A 20035-nucleotide genomic window follows, 5' to 3' on the forward strand; every position below is an offset into this window, starting at 1 on the left:
CCCTCTGGCTTCTAGTGGCTGCTTCTTGCAGGTACCTGCACCATCGCTCAGCTCATCCTTGGCTGAGAACGTCTACGTTCCCCTCTGGCTTCTAGTGGCTGCTTCTTGCAGGTACCAGCACCATCGCTCAGCTCATCCTTGGGTTTGAATGTCTACGTTCCCCTCTGGCTTCTAGTGGCTGCTTCTTGCAGGTACCAGCACCATCGCTCAGCTCATCCTTGGCTGAGAACGTCTACGTTCCCCTCTGGCTTCTAGTGGCTGCTTCTTGCAGGTACCTGCACCATCGCTCAGCTCATCCTTGGCTGAGAACATCTACGTTCCCCTCTGCCTTCTAGTGGCTGCTTCTTGCAGGTACCTGCACCATCGCTCAGCTCATCCTTGGCTGAGAACGTCTACGTTCCCCTCTGCCTTCTAGTGGCTGCTTCTTGCAGGTACCTGCACCATCGCTCAGCTCATCCTTGGCTGAGAACGTCTACGTTCCCCTCTGCCTTCTAGTGGCTGCTTCTTGCAGGTACCTGCACCATCGCTCAGCTCATCCTTGGCTGAGAACGTCTACGTTCCCCTCTGCCTTCTAGTGGCTGCTTCTTGCAGGTACCTGCACCATCGCTCAGCTCATCCTTGGCTGAGAATGTCTAGGTTCCCCTCTGCCTTCTAGTGGCTGCTTCTTGCAGGTACCTGCACCATCGCTCAGCTCATCCTTGGCTGAGAACGTCTACGTTCCCCTCTGGCTTCTAGTGGCTGCTTCTTGCAGGTACCTGCACCATCGCTCAGCTCATCCTTGGGTTTGAATGTTTCATATGCTGGAAGGTACTTCTCCTGTTTAAAAAAGGTTAAAAAAATATTATAAATAAACAAAAACTTAAATCTAGCTAATACAAATCTCGTGAGCAACAATTGAGAAATGACCTAGAGTAATAGTAGTGAATAACAGCATAGCAGGCTATTATTGTGTTTTTCTATCCCTATACAAATAGTCTCCAGAGGCCTTGGAAGCAGACTGTCTCTTCCTGTCTTGCCGTGTGATATGAACATAAATGGGGGAACCGTTGTTCTTGACGTCCATTGCATTACCTGCCTGTGTGGTTCTGGTGAGGTGGTAATCAGAAATGATGGACAAACTATCCTTCCGTCGAGGTTTGAATTCCTCATCATAATCAAATTATAGCTCAGAGACCAGGTCACTAGTAAATGAGACGTCAATTTTTTTTGAATGCCAAGAGATGTTTCCATAGGCAGGAGATAGTGGAGGCACTGGGCTCCCAATCTGTACAGGAGATGGAAGGAGCCTCAACTGATACACATTCCACATATACTGTAGCTCAAGCATAAAACAATCATTCAATATGTAGGCTATTTTGTATTTGGTTAAATTGCTAAGTAATGACATCCTACAGTAGGCCTGATTTAGCACCTTGATATCTCTTTCTACACAAAATGAACTGATGCACAATCCTTACCAGCATAGAGCAGGGTGGAAACAGCAGTCATTATGGGCATCATAGCCCATGTTTAGGTCCTGAGTCAGGCCACTTGCAGCTGTTTCAGCACTGGGCTTGACGGCTTCATCTTTCAGGTCCTTCAGGAGGAACTGTATGGCAGAGGGACAACCAATACAGTTGATTGGCTCCCACACATTCATCTCATTAACCAATGGAGAGACGTTATTAGATGCTTGGGAATATCTATCTATCTATCTATCTATCTATCTATCTATCTATCTACAATGCCTTCGGGAAAGTATTCAGACCCCTTGACTTTTCCCACAATTCGTTAGGTTACAGCCTTATTCTAAAATGTATTTAAAAAATGTTTTCCCTCATCAATCTACACACAATAACCCATAATGACAAAGCAAAAACAGTTTTTTTTTATTTTTGCTAATTTATTAAAAATAAAAACCTGAAATATCATATTTACACAAGTATTCAGACCCTTTCCTCAATACTTTGTTGAAGCAACTTTGGCAGCGATTACAGCTACAAGCTTGGCACACTTGTATTTCGGGAGTTTCTCCCATTCTTCTCTGCAGATCCTCGCAAGCTCTGTCAGGTTGGATGGGGAGAGTTTCTGCCAGCTATTTTCAGGTCTCTCCAGAGATGTTCGATCGGGCTCAAGTCCAGGCTCTGACTGGGCCACACAAGGATATTCAAAGACTTGTCCCGAAGCCACTCCTGCGTTGTCTTGGCTATGTGATTAGGGTCATTGTCCTGTTGTAAGGTGAAACTTCGCTCCAGTCTGAGGTCCTGAGTGCTGTGAAGCAGGTTTTCATCAAGGATCTCTCTGTACTTTGCTCCGTTCATCTTTGCCTCAATCCTGACTAGTCTCCCAGTCCCTGCCGCTGAAAAACATCCCCACAGTATGATGCTGCCACCACCATTCTCCGTTCTCCATATTTGCTTTTTTTAATGCAATATAATATTGATATTACAATTTAGAAACGGATTAACGTGGTGTCCTGGTTGTTTGTTAAACCATGAATAATCGTATCTAGAGAATTCTGTGAATTCTGAAAATGATGATGATGCATTGGTGTCACAGACAGAAGGGGAAACCCAGACACATCACAGGGGCTATGAAGCTGAAGCATCCGTTTGGAACCTTTTCTCACCATCAAATATGGTAGTGAGAGGAAGTCAATTCGCGGGTAATGGGAGAGGATGGAACTAGGTGAAACTGGGCCGACAGTCTTCTAATTATATCATCGATGAAACATCTGATCTCAATCCATTTTTCTTTTCCCAAAACGAAACTCTGTTACGAACACAGTATACTAACATTTATAATCTTGACGATTTACCAAAGTTTTACAAAAATGCGTTGGTTAGAAGGGAGTGCAAGTGCGAATTGTTTGTGCACACGAGCACTCTACAGATGAGACGTCCCCTGACAGAAACATGCAAATACACGCTACAACGCGCCAATAGGATCTTGCTTGCTCGTGCTTGGCTTTGCCCACCTCCTTGCTTGTTCTGCCCACTATGCTTAATTTGTTCCCACTGTAAACGACACAGATTAACTATCTTGGGGTAGTTATAAATATCTTTGTTTTGTATTGTGACCCTGTATTGTTTAATCGGCATGGAATTCTAATTACAATCAAGTGTTGGAGATCTGTAAAGTTCTGTTTGTTGAGGAAACATAATGATGTCTCTTGTAGGATCATTTTATCATTTTAATTTACTGGGCTATTCATTATATTTGTTGTATCACATATAATGGACCATGTTTTATACAGTGTAACTGTTTATCTAATCCTTCATTCAACCACATGTCTTCATGTGACTTTTCTTTCTAATATTGTGATTTTTTGCATGTTATAAATATAATTTACAACTTCTTTCCACGGTCTCCATTGTTTCATCTTGTCATCTCATTTGTCAGAATCTTTCCACTCTCTAATTTTTCTTCTTCTCTTATCTCATTTTTGCATGTTATATGCCTTAATATAATTTCCAACTTCATTCCATTGTCTCATTTTTTGTAATCTCTCATCTCATTTTGGTTAGATTATCTCTTGGTAAAAACATTTTCATGCTCTACAACATCCTTAGAGCACAACCTTTCCTCACACAGGAAGCGGTGCAGGTCATAATCCAGGCATTTGTAATCTCCCGTATATACTACTGCAAATCTCTGTTGGCTGGGCTCCCCGCATGTGCCATCAAACCCCTGCAATGTATCCAGAATGGCGCAGCCATCATGTTCAACCTTCCTAAATCCCCCCATGTTACCCCGTCAAAGCTTGCATCATCTTCAAGACCCTGGTGCTTGCCTGCGGTGCAGAACGGGGAACTGCCCCTCTTTACCGTCAGACCATGCTCAAACCCTACATCCCAACTCGAGCACTCCGTTTCGCCTCCTCTGGTTTCTTGGCCCACCCATCCCTGCGGGAGGGCAGCTCCTGCCTAGCCGAGTCAAATCTCTTCTCTTTCCTGGGACCCCAATTGTGGAACAAGCTTTCTCCTATCTTCAGCGCCCTGAGTGCCCTGACGACCCCCCAATGTATGTATTTATTTTTAAGAATACAAACAAAGTACTTGTCCCTTTTCCACTAACACTGACTTTGTTGATAAATACTTTGTTGTCTCACCTAGTTATGTTAAAATGAATGCACTAAGTGTATACCTCTGGATAAGAGCGTCTGTTAAATTACTAAAATGTAAATTGTAAAAAATAAATTACAGTAGAGGGCGACGTTTCCCAGGATTGGCCCTACTGTAGTTACTAGAGCCACACAGTCATAAACCCCGCCTATTTCTACAATTGATCTTCTTAAAATCTTATTATAAACCTATCCCTAACCGTAACCATGCTGCTAACCGTATGCATAACACCAACCTTAAATCAAGACAAAAAATAACCTTTTTGTTTCAACAGCCAATTTTGACTTTGTGGTTATGGTTACTAGTGGAAACCATTTATCGGGAATTCACATTAAATTAAGAAAGGAAGCGGATTCGACCCACAATGACTTGATTTCCGATGCAAATGTTAGCGCTGTATCATAATTTTTGCCCTGATACAAATTACATTGAACTCACGAATACTCAATGTTGTGTTTGGTGCTGTAAAAAAGAACGAATGACGAATTGAGTAAGTGGCCTAGTAAGCTTTTCTTTGAAATTGTATGGTTAGATTCGCCGAATTGGTAATGGGCATTCCGGCTCTTTTCATTGAGCGTGCTCGTTCGGCTCAGCTCACAAAAAAAGAGTCGGCTCTTTTGGCTCCCAAACGGCTCTTTAAAAAAAAAAAGATTTGTAATTTTTTCAAGTCAAACAGTTTGCGATAGTTTGACTATGATTGGTGTTAAAGCAATTATAATTAAATTATTAAATGAAATCATACTCTACCTTAACCACAATGTATTTAAAAATGCATTGGTTTGTTATGAAAAAAGAATGCTGTTAAAAATTTGCATTTAAAGTATAACTTTATATACATAGTGCATATTTATATAGTGCATATAAATCTAACCATTCAAAACGAATACAATCTGTCTGAACAGCATAATAGAATATTGCACCATATCAAAGAAAAATAAATAACATTTTGCAAAACTGCAGCATCCAAGAAATTGAAATAAATGTAAAAAAGAAGGATGCTATTACACATGTGCATTTAAAGCAGAACTTTTTTAATGTATATAAACGATGTACATATAAATTTAACAATTCAAAACGAATACAATCTGAACAACATAATAATATAATATTGCACCATATCAAAGAAAAATAAATAACAATGTGCAAAACTGCAGCATCCCACTTAAAACATTAAACTGGTCCCTCTTTTCTCTCTCTTCTTTATTACCATGTTATAACCAGCAGCACACAGCAATGCTGAACATATTTTGTTTTTATGAGAGATTTGCATTCAGAAATATAAGCTGCCTCACTTGAGGGGCTGATGCAGTTTCTTCTCTCGGTAATTATTTGTCCCGTTTTCGAGAAGACCCTCTCAGAGGGAACGGATGTGACCACTATGCAGAGTCTCCCTGTCTTGACTTTAGTAAGCCGTGGGTAGACAGAGGCCTTGTTCTTCCACCAGCTCAGAGGATTTGCAGATCTTTGAGGGAGGGGCTCCTCCAAATAGGATCGGACCTCCATTATGGCATCTGCTGAGGGATTCCCTCGTGCTGCATCCCCAGTTGCTCTCTCGTCAAACAGCATCCAAACAGCAGATGTTTGTGGCACTACTGCTGGTGCTTCTGTTCCATCTGATCCCTCTTCTTCCTGTTGCCCTGGTGCCTGAGCCAGGCTGTCCCTCCCTGCTGCTGAGGTTATTCTTTGAAGAGCCTCATCAATCGCTCTGGCATCACTGAAGGCTAACTTCTTAAACCTGGGGTCAAGTGCAGCAGTTTCTGATAGCACGTGATTATATTCCATTCTGTGGAACTTTCTGTCCATTGATGAACATTGGGTGTCCATCAACTCTGTCGCATGTCCTGTGGTTACATTTGCTTCTCTCTGGCGGCTGGCTGTGATTGGCTGCAGACCCTTACACAGGAGTATAATTTTTGACGCTGTCACATAGCTGGAAAGAGAGAACAGTTACTTATTAGTTCAGGGTTCATGTTTTGTCAACTGATACTACATTCTCATCTACTGCTCATATACATATATAATACTGGATTAAATAATGATGTAGTAATAACTGCTTACTGTACCTCTCTCCACTGATCTCCACAGTGACCCCTCCTCCACCACCTCCCATTCCTCTTGGGTCAGAGCATCAACAGGTGCATTGACAATGGCCAGGGTAGAGATGATGGCATCCTTTGACTCAAGAAACCCCTTCAACATATAACATTTTGAATTCCACCTTGTAGTGCAGTCTTGTTTAGGCCTCAGCTCAGGCATCCCCATCTGGTGTTGTGTAGACTTTAGTTTGCTTCTATGGAAGTATTCCACAGCTGCTTTCACTTTGTCCACAGTGGGCTTCCTCACCTTCAGAGCATCTCTTACAATCAGGTTGATTGTGTGGGAAAGACATGGATGATGGGTCCATTTTAAAATGTTCATGGCTTTGGTTATGTGAGCGGCATTGTCGCTAACACAACATAACATTTTTCCATCTACTTGCCAGAGAAGGCCACTCTCAACAGTTCCTCTGCCAAGTTCTCTGCGGTGTGTCTGTCACTGAACTCAAAGCAGTCCAGAAGACAGCTAGACATCGTAAAATCTTCAATGAAGTGACATGTAAGAAGTGGTTACCCCTGATGTCCAGCAGTCAGTGGTAAGGCAAACTGCAGTAGCTTTTTGGACTCTTTCCCGCACTGAAGCTTGTGTGCTCTCGTACAGTTGTGGAATAAGTGATTTTGAAAGGGTTTTCCTGCCTCTGTCCTCCATCTAAAATGGCTGGAAATCAGTGGCAATCATTTTAGCCAATGCAATATCAATTTGGCCTTGTTTTGCTACAGACATAGACATTGGCATAAACTGGTCCATAGAAGACTGCGTTTCAGTGGGTCGCTGAGTAGGCCTACTTGACTGAGTGGGATATGAGATTTTGTTTTGGCAAATTCTACACTGTGCTCTAACATTGTCTACATTATTAAAATGCATCCAAATGCTACTATGCTTCAGACTCATTTTCCAGCTTTTGTTTTCACAGCTGTCCTTCCTCTCTCTCCTCGGCTGCTAAGTGTGTGACTGTGAGTGAGTTTGCTCGGCCCTTCCTCATGCATCTTTGGTTCATTGGTTGACACTGCATGTCTGATTGACAGGAACAACAGGTGAGGCTGTTAGTCTGAGCAGACAGTCAGAACAAATGTGGGCGCTTGAGCATTTAGGTATATATTATTATATTTATTTTTTCATTCTTTGAATTAGTTAATTCCATTCATTTAAATATTTTGATTATTCATATCTTAATTTAAAAAATATTTTTATAAATAGATAAGGGTCTTCTGATATGCGAGCCAGCTCCCAACGTTCACCTACAAGAGCTCGCACTTAGAGCCGATTCGTTCACGAACGACCCATCACTAAGCCGAACAGCAAATTGTTCTTGGTGTTGTATCGAGACTGAGAGATGCGTGTCAACATGGTTGTAGCCACTGTTACATTGCAGCTGTTGTAAACAGCAACGTGGGCAAAAGTACTGTGTGTATTACAGTATGGTCTTTGATGATTTTGCAAATATAGTTTTGAGTTTTGTAGCCGAACAATGTAAAATCCCGAAAGCATTGCAGGCTAATCCTTGTTTTCACAAATGTCATGTTCTTGCACACAGGGAACTGAAAGTAGGCTACTATGCTCGAGAGCCTCCTGGACAATGGACTCTTTCTGGGAGCTATTGTCCAACTCCTCTGCATCTTGGCTGTCATAATACCCACCTCCAACTGGTATGAACAGGTATAGTAGACGGTTCTTCTGTTGGCAGTTAACATTTTGTAATAATAACAATAATAATAATAGCGATAATAATAATAATATTGTAATTGTTTAATGTAGGTTTACTTACGGCATTATGTATGAAAGCCGTAGACCTATAGGCCTGATCGTTTGTATTTTTCCCCTTTGTCTTATTGTAACCTCGTCCCCAGGCTCGAATTGCTGGCGCATAGAGCCTGGTAACACTGTGCCACAAAGTGGGACTTGAAAGGGGTTTGCCTAAACAGCAGACTGCTACCATGGTTACCCCATGGCTATTCAGTCTGAAAGAAGTCTGACTAAAAAAGACAAGAGTCTCTACAAGCCAGAATGTTGAATAAAATGATTTTCACACTTTACCGGCTGTCTGTGCTGTTGGTCCTTTTGATGGTAGGAGGTGAAGATAGGGTATCCACGGGAAAATGTTGTTTACCCTACTTTTTGAGGCGCCGGGAGGTTCTGTCGCTTGTAATTTAAAAATGTTCTTCTCTTGAAGCATTGCATGTGATGCACAATATGTAAACAATAGCCGAATGTGACCGAATGTAGTCGACCAAAACACGTTTCCTCGCAATCAGCTGGAAGTGTTTGTGAAATTTGCCAGCTGATGGGAGAATATTCAGTCTGTGGTTCGGTTAGGCCATATTGTGCAAGTGTTTGTCTGGTGCGAATTGTGTCAGTATTGAAAATAGAAAACTGGAAATACAAATGGATTCAGGGATCAAGTGTAGCTGGAGCTGGGCCCAGTGTTGCCAACTCCTCAGTAAGGAAAGCAGCTATTGGCTATCCTAAAAGTCGCTAAATGACGCCATCACCTCATTTGCATAATTGGCCATGTGCATGTAATTGTGATGGAAGCTGTAGGAGAGAGGAATAATGTTGTGGGAGATATAAAAAGTGAGTAAAAAACACCCTAAATATGTTTAGAACTACAAATGAATTTTCTTCTGTCGATTCTTGTTTTTTTTAATGTCACAATTCCAACCCTCCTCCTTTATCCGGGCTTGGGACTGGCGAAAGTGACCGAAAAAGAGACACTCTGGCGGAGTTACTTCGTATTTTTTTATTATTATTTTTTTTTATTAATTTGGTTTGGTTTTAACCTTATGGTCCTCTTAGGAGCCTACAACAAGTCACAGTAAAACACAAACATTTTTAAACATAACATTTTGTACATTTTTTTTTTGTATACAATCTACATTAACAATCTGGACCAAAAAGAGACAATAGAAAAAACTGTCAATGTGAGAAAATTATGGTAACTAGTCTGGCCCTAATTCAGGTTAATTGATTTTTTAAAATGTAAGCCAGGGTGGGATCAGCCAGCGGCGGCTTCCCGCTTGCGCGATTCATTTGCAGTCTGGATGCGGAGGGGTGAACATCTTCTGCACTAACTGCAGCTGGGAGGGACTGCTGCGCCAGGACTGGGCTGCCTGTGAGTGCTTTGGGACTGGGGTGGGGCCCACGGGCAGCACCCGCTGCTCGTTGAGAAGAGTAAGAACGATACGTGCTTTCACGTCAGTCTCCAAAAAAAACAGAAAAAGTCACTAGATTTGTCGCTAGTCTCTTTTTTGAAAATGTTTCGCTAGAGTGGTCTGAATACTCGCTAAATATAGAGACAAAGTCGCTAAGTTGGCAACACTGGCTGGGCCTAGCTTATGCTGGATGCTAACAGAGGTGAAAGAAACACCACACTCTATCCCTCTTTCAATACAGTGTATAAAAGGGGTATACCGGGTGTACTCTCTGCCTGAAAGAGATCAATTATGCCAACAAAGGCTATCACAAAGGGCATCATGCTCTGCTGGCACATTGTAGAACAGATGCCCACAGGCAGAAAGTGTACAATGTAATAACGTGCAGTGTAGCCCAAAGATATTGCTTTAGTTGTGTTGAACTTGACAGTAACACTTATGGGTGAGTGAGGGGGGGATTATTCAATTTTTACTCAGTGAACGTTATTTTTGCACACATGTAGCCTTGTGCACTTGATCGATGTCTAATATGGTAGCCACTATAATAGAGCAAAAATAGAATGCCTGTTTGTTTCATTCTATTTCTACTTCAAGAAGTTTTTTTCCCAAGTGCATTATTTAGATATGTGTGTGGTCACAAGCGTTCTATTATAAAGGCTGTCATGGCTAACTGCAATATTAGTGTATTGTTTTTCCTCAAGACTCGAGTGTCATTTGCAATAAAGTCTAGGTAACAAATAACATTGGATTGCTTTCTTTACATGTTTTATCTGTGAGTTAGGTTCACATGAACCACTTTTTATTTTACACACAGACTGATCATGTAGATCATATTCTTTGTTGTTTAATTAGTTAAAACACTGGGCTCCCAAGTGTTGCAGTGATCTAAGACACTGCATTTCAACGTAAGAGGCATCACGAGTCCCTGGTTCAAATCCAGGCTGCATGTGTTTGGGTCCCATAGAGCAGTGCACAATTGGCCCAGTGTCGTCTGGATTTGGCTGGAGAAGGTTGTAAATAAGCATTTGTTCTTAATGGACTTGCCTGCTTAATTACACAAATGTAAACCTGCGTTTCCCCCTGGCAGGTTGTTGTTTCAGTGGGCTCTCAACAGTTCTCTTTTTGGGCTCTCAACAGTTTGCATCCCTTACTGAAGATCATAACCCTTCCCTGAGGATATTTTGTATCAGATTACATCCGACAGGTATATTACGTTGAAATTAAGATTCTTCAACATTCGGACTTGTAATGGGACTGTTTGGGAATGCTGACCCTACATGTTAGAGACAAAAAATACCATATTGTTTTTGGGGTGCCCAATTGAGTTCGGTCATATAACGTTTATATGTGAAAACTATTTATAAGATGAGCTCACTTCATTGGAAGTCCACATATGTTGTAGTGGTGAGGTTCTAAGGGTTATCCTAGATGGTGATGGACAGAGAGATCATCCAATTAAAACCGATGGCTGTTTTTTCCGCTCCTGTCATATAGAGGATTCGATTAATCTCTCGCGGGCACCTGGCTAGGTGTGTTTTTGCACAGGCTGAAAGTTGATTGCATTCGATTTGGAGCCTGGCTGCCTTTAGGGGTAAGCCAAGTGCCGCTTTCAAAGCCCACAGCGAAGTCAGCTCTAAACAAAAGTGAAACAATTAAGTAAGTGGAGTAATGAGTAGGAATCTGTGTTTTCATATGCAATGGTGATTGCTTTTCATCCCAATGAAAACTAGTTTGAAATTTCAAACATTTATTTTCTGGACAATGCTCCATGTTGCCTTGTTGACAACATGATCGAGCGGGTCAGATTACTGTACCATTTGAGAAGGGCGCTCCTTCCTCCCTGCTTTCGCCCGATGTACCCCAGGCCAGATTAATTTAATCCGCCTGTAGACTCCCAGTCAAATTCCATTCTGAGTCGCTGTGAAACCAGGCGTCCAAGACGGCTGGTGGGTGAGAATAGTCCGATTGTAGTCTGCTTATTGAACTTTTGCTACTGTTACTGTTTCACATGTCTCTAAACCATTCATAGATGCTAACTACCTTTAGTGCCTATTGATGAAGTTATCAAATCAAATTTATTTATAAAGCCCTTCTTACATCAGCTGATATCTCAAAGTGCTGTACAGAAACCCAGCCTAGAACCCCAAACAGCAAGCAATGCAGGTGTAGAAGCACGGTGGCTAGGAAAAACTCACTAGAAAGGCCAGAACCTAGGAAGAAACCTAGAGAGGAACCAGGCTATGAGGGGTGGCCAGTCCTCTTCTGGCTGTGCCTGGTGGAGATTATAACAGAACATGGCCAAGATGTTCAAATGTTCATAGATGACCAGCAGGGTCAAATAATAATAATCACAGTGGTTGTCGAGGGTGCAACAGGGCAGCACCTCAGGAGTAAATGTCAGTTGGCTTTTCATAGCCGATCATTCAGAGTATCTCTACTGTTCCTGCTGCCTCTAGAGAGTTGAAAACAGCAAGTCTGGGACAGGTAGCACGTCCGGTGAACAGGTCAGGGTTCCATAGCCGCAGGCAGAACAGTTGAAACTGGAGCAGCAGCGCGGCCAGGTGGACTGGGGACAGCAAGGAGTCATCAGGCCAGGTAGTCCTGAGGCATGGTCGTAGGGCCCAGGTCCTTCTCAGAGAGAAAGAAAGAAAGAAACAGAGAGAATTAGAGAGAGCATACTTAAATTCACACAGGACACTGGATAAGAAAGGAGAAATACTCCAGATATCACAGGCTGACCCTAGCCCCCCGACACATAAACTACTGCAGCATAAATACTGGAGGCTGAGACAGGAGGGGTCAGGAGACATTGTGGCCCCACCCGACGACACCCCCGGACAGGGCCAAACAGGCAGGATATAACCCCACCCACTTTGCCAAAGCACAGCCCCCACACCACTAGGGGGATATCTTCAACCACCAACTTCCTGAGACAACTTCCTGAGACCATCCTGAGACAAGGCCAAGTATAGCCCACAAAGATCTCCGCCACGGCACAACCCAAGGGGGGCACCAACCCAGACAGAAAGATCACTTCAGTGACTCAACCCACTCAAGTGACGCACCCCTCCTAGGGACGGCATGGAAGAGCACCAGTAAGCCAGTCACTCAGCCCCTGTAATAGGGTTAGAGGCAGAGAATCCCAGTGGAGAGAGGGGAACCGGCCAGACAGAGACAGCAAGGGCGGTTCATAGCTCCAGTGCCTTTCCGTTCATCTTCACACTCATGAGCCAGACTACACTCAATCATAGGACCTATTGAAGAGATGAGTCTTCAATAACAACTTAAAGGTGGAGACCGAGTCTGCGTCTCTCACATGGGTAGGCAGACCATTCCATAAAAATGGAGCACTGTAGGAGAAAGCCCTCCCTCTAGCTGTTTGCTTAGAAATTCTAGGGACAGTTAGGAGGCATGCGTTTAGTTACGATAGCGTACGTGTAGGTATGTACGGCAGGACCAAATCAGAAAGATAGGTAGGAGCAAGCCCATGTAATGCTTTGTAGGTTAGCAGTAAAACCTTGAAATCAGCCCTTGCCTTACAGGAAGCCAGTGTAGGGAGGCACTGGAGTAATATGATAATTTTTTGGGGTTCTAGTCAAGATTCTAGAAACCGTGTTTAGCACTAACTGAAGTTTATTTAGTGCTTTATCCGGATAGCCGGAAAGTAGCACTAACCTAGAAGTGACAAAAGCATGGATTAATTTTTCTGCATCATTTTTGGACAGAAAGTTTCAGATTTTTGCAATGTTACGTAGATTGAAAAAAGCTGTCCTTGAAACAGTCCTGATATGTTCATCAAAAGAGAGATCAGGGTCCAGAGTAACGCCGAGGTCCTTCACAGTATTATTTGAGACGACTGTACAACCATTAAGATTAATTGTCAGATTCAACAGATCTCTTTGTTTCTTGAGACCTAGAACTAGAATCTCTGTTTTGTCCGAGTTTAAAAGGAGAATATTTGCAGCCATCCACTTCCTTATGTCTGAAACACAGGCTACCAGCGAGGGCATTTTTTGGGCTTCACTATGTTTCATCGAAATGTACAGCTGTGTGTCATCTACATAGCAGTGAAAGTTAACATTATGTTTCCGAATGACATCACCAAGAGGTAAAATATATAGTGAAAACAATAGTGGTCCCAAAACAGAACCTTGAGGAACACCGAAATTTACAGTTGATTTGTCAGAGGAAAAACCATCCACAGAGACAAAATTATATCTTTCCGACAGATAAGATCTAAACCAGGCCAGAACTTTTCAGTGTAGACCAATTTGGGTTTCCAATCTTTCCAAAATAATGTGGTGATCAATGGTATCAAAAGGACCGATGCAGAGCCTCGGTCTGATAGCTGAGCTGGCTAACAGCCTGCTACCTGGCCTGCACCCTATTTCATTGTGGAGCTAGTGGAGTTGGAGCCCTGTCTATGTTCGTAGATAAAATGAGAGCACCCCTCCAGCTAGCCAGTTTAAGCTTTAGCAAGCACCATCTTCAGATTAGCCTTAATGTTGGTAGCCCTGCCCCCTGGTAAACAGTGCATGGTCGCTGGATGATTAATTTTAAGTCTAATACTGCGGGTAATGGAGTCACCAATGACTTGGGTTTTCAATTTGTCAGAACTAATGGTGGGAGGCTTCGAAGTCTCAGACCCTGTAGCGGGAGGAGTAGAGACCAGAGAAGGCTCAGCCTCTGACTCCGACTCGCTGCTTAATAGGGAGAACCGGTTGAAAGTTTCTGTCGGCTGAATGAGCGAGTGACACCGGTTAAGCATTCCTACAGCATTTCCCTCCAGAAGCCATGAGAAAGTTGTCTGGCTGCGGGGACTGTGCGAGGGGATTTATACTACTATCTGTACTTACTGGTGGTACAGACCCTGTTTCATCCTTTCCTACACTGAAATTACCCGTGCCTAACAATTGCGTCTGAAGCTGGGCTTGCAGCACAGCTATCCTCGCCTTAAGGCGATCGTTCTCCTGTATATTATGAGTACAGTGACTGAAATTAGAAGGCATTATGTTAATGTTACTACTTAGCTTCGGCTGGTGGAGGTCCTGACGAACCACGTCCAGATAAAGCGTCCGAAGTGTAAAAGTTGAATGAAAAAATGTTGAGCGAGGGAAATACTAAAAATATAAACAGTAAAAACCGTAAAGTTGTCAGGTAGCAAAGTAAGGTTAGCAACAAAACGCACAGCAGCACGCATCGCTTTTACGGTTTTGGAAACATAAGAAAGTATCTTTCATATCAGCAAAGAATAATTTTCCCAAAAGCAAAAGGTTAAATTACTACACAACTTTTTAGAGAGTTAGGGTTCCCACGTGGCCATATCTCGATGTTACAGCGCTTGTTTACGGAAGATAGCTAATTAGCTATCTAGCGTGCTCTGAACACCTGTGTGTAAGCTAACTGGGGAGGAAGTGTAGGTAGCTGAAGTGTAGTTTGTCAACTGGAGACACACAGCATATTGATCTGTGCAAATCTGCTACAGTAAGTGTATATTTTTTATTGGAAAGGGTCTTTCTCACTGATATGAAAGAGAAGGGCCATATGTTTCAAAAACCGTAACGCAAGTGATGATTATTGACATTTCTAAATGTTAAAACACAGTGTCGGGATTGTAGTTCACATGGAGCCAGCCATGAGCGATGCTAACCGCTGAAAACCCTGGGGAGACGGCAGAATGCCGCTTTGAGTTTCTGAGAGCTAATGTGTCTCTTGAGTGTCACTGGGACAGTGAGACTCAGTCTGTTTTATCTTCAGGAGGAGACTGAGCCTAAGAAGACTAAGAAGGTGGAGGTGGAGACTGAGCCTAAGGAGACTAAGAAGTCCAAAGGACATGTGCCTGAGATTTGTCAGAAACTAAAGAAAGAGACCAAGAAGAAGGTGGTGTCGCTCTCAGAATAATTTTTGTTTCATCAAATGCAATGGGTGTCTCTACCTTGATTTATGAAAGAAGAGAAGCACACTGTTTATTAAACTACTCAGCTATCAATTGTAATTCTCCAAGGCCCAAACATTTGGGGACCTATGTAATAATTTTTGTATTATTTCATTTTGTGTGCATTTTATAACCAACATTTCTGTAAAAAACAAACAAATAAGAACTTCATGATTTTGTATTTATTTAACCTTTGTTTAACTAGACAAGTCAGTTAAGAACAAATTCCTATTTGCAACGACAGCCTAGGAACAGTGGGTAGAATGACCTTTCACCTTGTCAGCTCGGGAAGTTGATCTAGCAACCTTTCGGTTTCTGGCCCAACGCTCTAACCACTAGGCTTACCTGCCTCCCCAGGGAGATTGCCGTTTTGGGTTTTTGAGAGCTAATGTATTTTTTAGAGCTAATGTGTCTCTTGAGTGTCAATGGGACAGTGAGAGTTTATCTTCAGGAGGAGACAGAACCAAATGACTTTCAATTGAAGCCTGCTGACCTGAATAAGAAGTCCAAAGGACCCCTGTCTGAGATTCGTCAGAAAGGAAAGAAAGAGACCAAGAAGAAGCGAAAGGCGTCGCTCTCAAATAGCGCTCTGTTATATCAATATGAAGTTTCAAAAAAGAAATACAACTGTACTTTTTTCATCTTTCAATTTCTCATTCCGCCTTATACAGTGCCTTCAGAAAGTATTCACACCCCTTGACTTTTCCCACATGTTGTTGTGTTGCAGCCTGAATTAAACATTGATTAAATGGAGATTTTATTTTGTCACTGACTTAAACAACATAGTCACTAATGTCAAAATGGATTAACATTTTTTTTAAATTGTTACTAATTAATCAAATAATTAAATGCTGAAATGTCTTGAGTCAGTAAATATTCAACCCCTTTGTTATGGCAAGCCTAAATAAGTTCAGGATTAAACATTTGCTTAACAAGTTACATAAGTTGCATGGACTGTGTGCAATAGTGTTTAACATGATTTTTGAATGACTACCTCATCTCTGTACCCCACACATACTATTATCTGTAAGGTCCCTCAGTCAAGCAGTGAATTTCACACACAGATTCATTCAACCACAAAGACCAGGGAGGTTTTCAAATGCCTCACAAAGAAAGTCACCTATTGGTAGATGGGTAGAAAAAGAAGAAGAGAAAAGCAGATGTTGAATATCCCTTTTAACATGGTGAAGTTATTAATTACACTTTGGAGGGTGTATCAATACACCCAGTCACTACAAACATACAGGCGTCACCATGGGGACTTTAAACGTTTACACGACAGGAGAAAACTGAGGATGGATCAACAACATTGTAGTTACTCCACAATACTAACCTGAAAAGAAGGAAGCCTGTACAGAATAAAAAGTATTCCCAAGCATACATCCTCTTTGCAACAAGGTGATTTAAGTTATACTGCAAAAAAAATTGGCAAAGCAATTCACTTTTTGTCCTAAATACAAAGCATTATGTTAAAAAAAAATCCAATACCACACCATGAGTATCACTCTATTATATATGTTATGGGTATGCTTGTCATCATTAAGGACTGGAGAGTTTTTGAGGATAAAGCACAGGCAAAATCCTAGAGGAAAATCTAGTTTGGTTTGCTTTCCACTAGACACTGGGAGATGAATTCACCTTTCAGCAGGACAATAACCAAAAACACAAGGCCAAATCTACACTGGAGTTGCTTACCAAGAAAACAGTGAATGTTCCTGAGTGGCCGAGTTACAGTTTTGACTTAAATCTACTTGAAAATCTATGGCAAGATCTGAAAATCGTTGTCTAGCAAAGATCAACAACCAATTTGACAGAGCTTGAAGAATTTGGGGCAAATGTTGCACAATCCTGGTGTTCAAAGTTCTTAGAGGCTTACCCAGAAATACTCACAGCTTTAATCGCTGCCAAAGATGCTTCTACAAAGTATTGACACAGGGGCGTGAATACTTACCTAAGTGTATGTAAAAAACTGTTGGTCACTAAATCCGGCTATAAGGACCATGTAAAAACAGTTGACTGGTATGCCCTCACCCATCTGAGCGGCCGGCTGTGAATGCCCTCACCTGCTATATACGTATAGCTGATTGGTTTGGTTCTGTCCTCTATAGTGCTGTCCTGTTAGAACATGATGTTCAGGCCCATCACTGTAGTCTTGATAGTCACCACCACACACACACAGACACAGCTATTTCCATTTGAAGAAGTTAGTATGATTTTGGTAATCCGAATGACTTGGAACGTTATTGTTGTGGTTCTATAAGACAAAGATATGCACACATGTAAACAGTATTAGTTCATGATTATAACTATATAATATACATACAGCACCAGTCAAAAGTTTGGACACACCTACTCATTCCAGGGTTTTTCTTTATTTTTACTATTTTCTACATTGTATAATAATAGTGAAGACATCAAAACTCTGAAATAACACAATAATCAAGTAGTAACCGAACAAGTGTTTTAAAAAAATGGAAATATATTTTATATTTGAGATTCTTCAAAGTAGCCACCCTTTGCCTTGATGACAGCTTTGCACACACTTGGCATTCTCTCAACCGGCTTCATGAGGTAGTCACCTGGAATACTTGAAGTCCAATTTGTAAGTCGCTCTGGATAAGAGCGTCTGCTAAATGACTTAAATGTAAATGTGCTGAGCACTTGTTGGCTGCTTTTCCTTCACTCTGCGGACCAACTCATCCCAAACCATCTCAATTGGGTTGAGGTTTTGTTATTGTGGAGACCAGGTCATCTGATGCAGCACTCCATCACTCTCCTTCTTGGTCAAATAGCCCTTACACAGCCTGGAGGTGTGTTTTCGGTCATTGTCCTGTTGATAAACAAATGATAGTCCCACTAAGCGCAAACCAGATGGAATGGCGTATCACTACAGAAGTCATGAACTGGGCCTTTACTAGTATTAGCGTACTGATATAGACATATGTAGCTCAGTCAAAAACATATTTTCAGCATCTCTACTTTGGCAAAAAAAGGTAGTTGTAAAATGAAGAACAGTATCTTGCAGGATTCAATAGTTGTAAATATAAGAGTTGTTGCCCTGTCCCTTTCTCTGTGATGTTATTATAAGGGAATCCAGATAGAACACAACCCTGTCCCTTTCTCTGTGATGTCATTCTAAGGGAATCCAGATAGAACACAACCCTGTCCCTTTCTCTGTGATGTTATTCTAAGGGAATCCAGATAGAACACAACCCTGTCCCTTTCTCTGTGATGTCATTCTAAGGGAATCCAGATAGAACACAACCCTGTCCCTTTCTCTGTGATGTTATTATAAGGGAATCCAGATAGAACACAACCCTGTCCCTTTCTCTGTGATGTTATTATAAGGGAATCCAGATAGAACACAACCCTGTCCCTTTCTCTGTGATGTTATTCTAAGGGAATCCAGATAGAACACAACCCTGTCCCTTTCTCTGTGATGTCATTCTAAGGGAATCCAGATAGAACACAACCCTGTCCCTTTCTCTGTGATGTCATTCTAACGGAATTCAGAAAGAACAAAACTGTGTCCTCAAACATTTACATCAAAAGGTGCAAAGTTATGGGCAAAGACACAAAACATCCATATCAAATTAAACATTTTTCTTGATCAAATAACATGGCAGAAAAAAATCACTTTTGTGCCGTATTAATTTAAGATCCTTAAAAACCACTTCATGTACTATATTGTACATAGGCTGGTCATCTAGGTTCGTACCTGTAGACCTTCTATCACCATGACGATAAACAATGCACAATACAGTATTTGAGTACATTGACACATCAAGTGGTTTGTGATGATGTGGCTCAGTTGGTAGATCATGGTGTTTGCAATGATAGGGTTGTGGGTTTGATTCCCACAGGGGACCAGTATGATTTGCTCTGGATAAAAACTCAACTAAAATGGAAAAGGAATGAATAGACCATTTCAGTTTTCAAATAGAAATAAATTGCATTTGCCAAGTATTTCAAGAAACTGTAAACCATATATCAAGCAAGTATTTTTATTTTCTACAAGTATTATCAGATTAACTGTTTTGTACAGATAATTATCAAACTCAAGTTACAAATGCAGGTAAACACTCAAATACATTTATATCATTTTTTTTTCAGAAAAGTAGTGCACAGGGCCATTACTATTAATGTATTAATAGGAATTAAAGCGTTTCCACCGGCATTTTTCGCCTAATTAATTTTTACCGACACAACAAGATGCCACGTTGTCTAGTGTATTTAGTTTTGTCGACATTTGAAACGTTTACCGAGAAAATATGCTGTTTCCATCAGGCTTGTCATGACATGTTTTATCCAACATGTACTTTACTTGCATAAAAGTTTGAATGGAAACCTGGTTAGAGACTTACGTTTCAGTTTTCCCAATTTTAATCCAACTAAAAGTAATCAAACGTAAAATTAGATTGGTACAGATAGTACAGTAATATCAAATGGGAAATGGATGGTAGAATGTGTTCCCTTGTCTTTCACAAACGAGTCCTAACCTAATACAGTATCTATTCCAAGATATAAGGACAGGTTTCCCAGACACAGATTAAACGTCCTATACTAAAAGCATGATCAATGAGCATAACATTGGGACAGTCCCTAAATGGTTGTGTTTAAAAAAATATGTTGATATTGGAATTGTCTACGTGAACTAAATTATTAAACGGAGCTACGCTGTATTCCTGACTCCATCCAATTGCGCAAAAAACGTAATTCATTCTCCCCTATCATACATATTGTCCTGTCTT

The 20035-nt window shown here is 41.4% G+C and overlaps 1 protein-coding gene across 1 annotated transcript; it reads left to right on the forward strand.

The window, feature by feature from the left end:
• Positions 1-4940: 4940 nt before the first annotated feature.
• Positions 4941-16222, forward strand: manbal (mannosidase beta like). The gene is made up of 3 exons (XM_065021943.1): positions 4941-7234; positions 7735-7856; positions 15047-16222. Exons 2-3 carry the CDS (start codon positions 7755-7757, stop codon positions 15248-15250), a joined length of 306 nt encoding a protein of 101 aa, XP_064878015.1. The 5' UTR covers positions 4941-7234; positions 7735-7754; the 3' UTR covers positions 15251-16222.
• The last annotated feature ends 3813 nt before the right edge of the window (positions 16223-20035 follow it).

The sequence above is a fragment of the Oncorhynchus nerka genome, linkage group LG2, assembly GCF_034236695.1.
Source record: "Oncorhynchus nerka isolate Pitt River linkage group LG2, Oner_Uvic_2.0, whole genome shotgun sequence".
NCBI lineage: Eukaryota > Metazoa > Chordata > Actinopteri > Salmoniformes > Salmonidae > Oncorhynchus > Oncorhynchus nerka.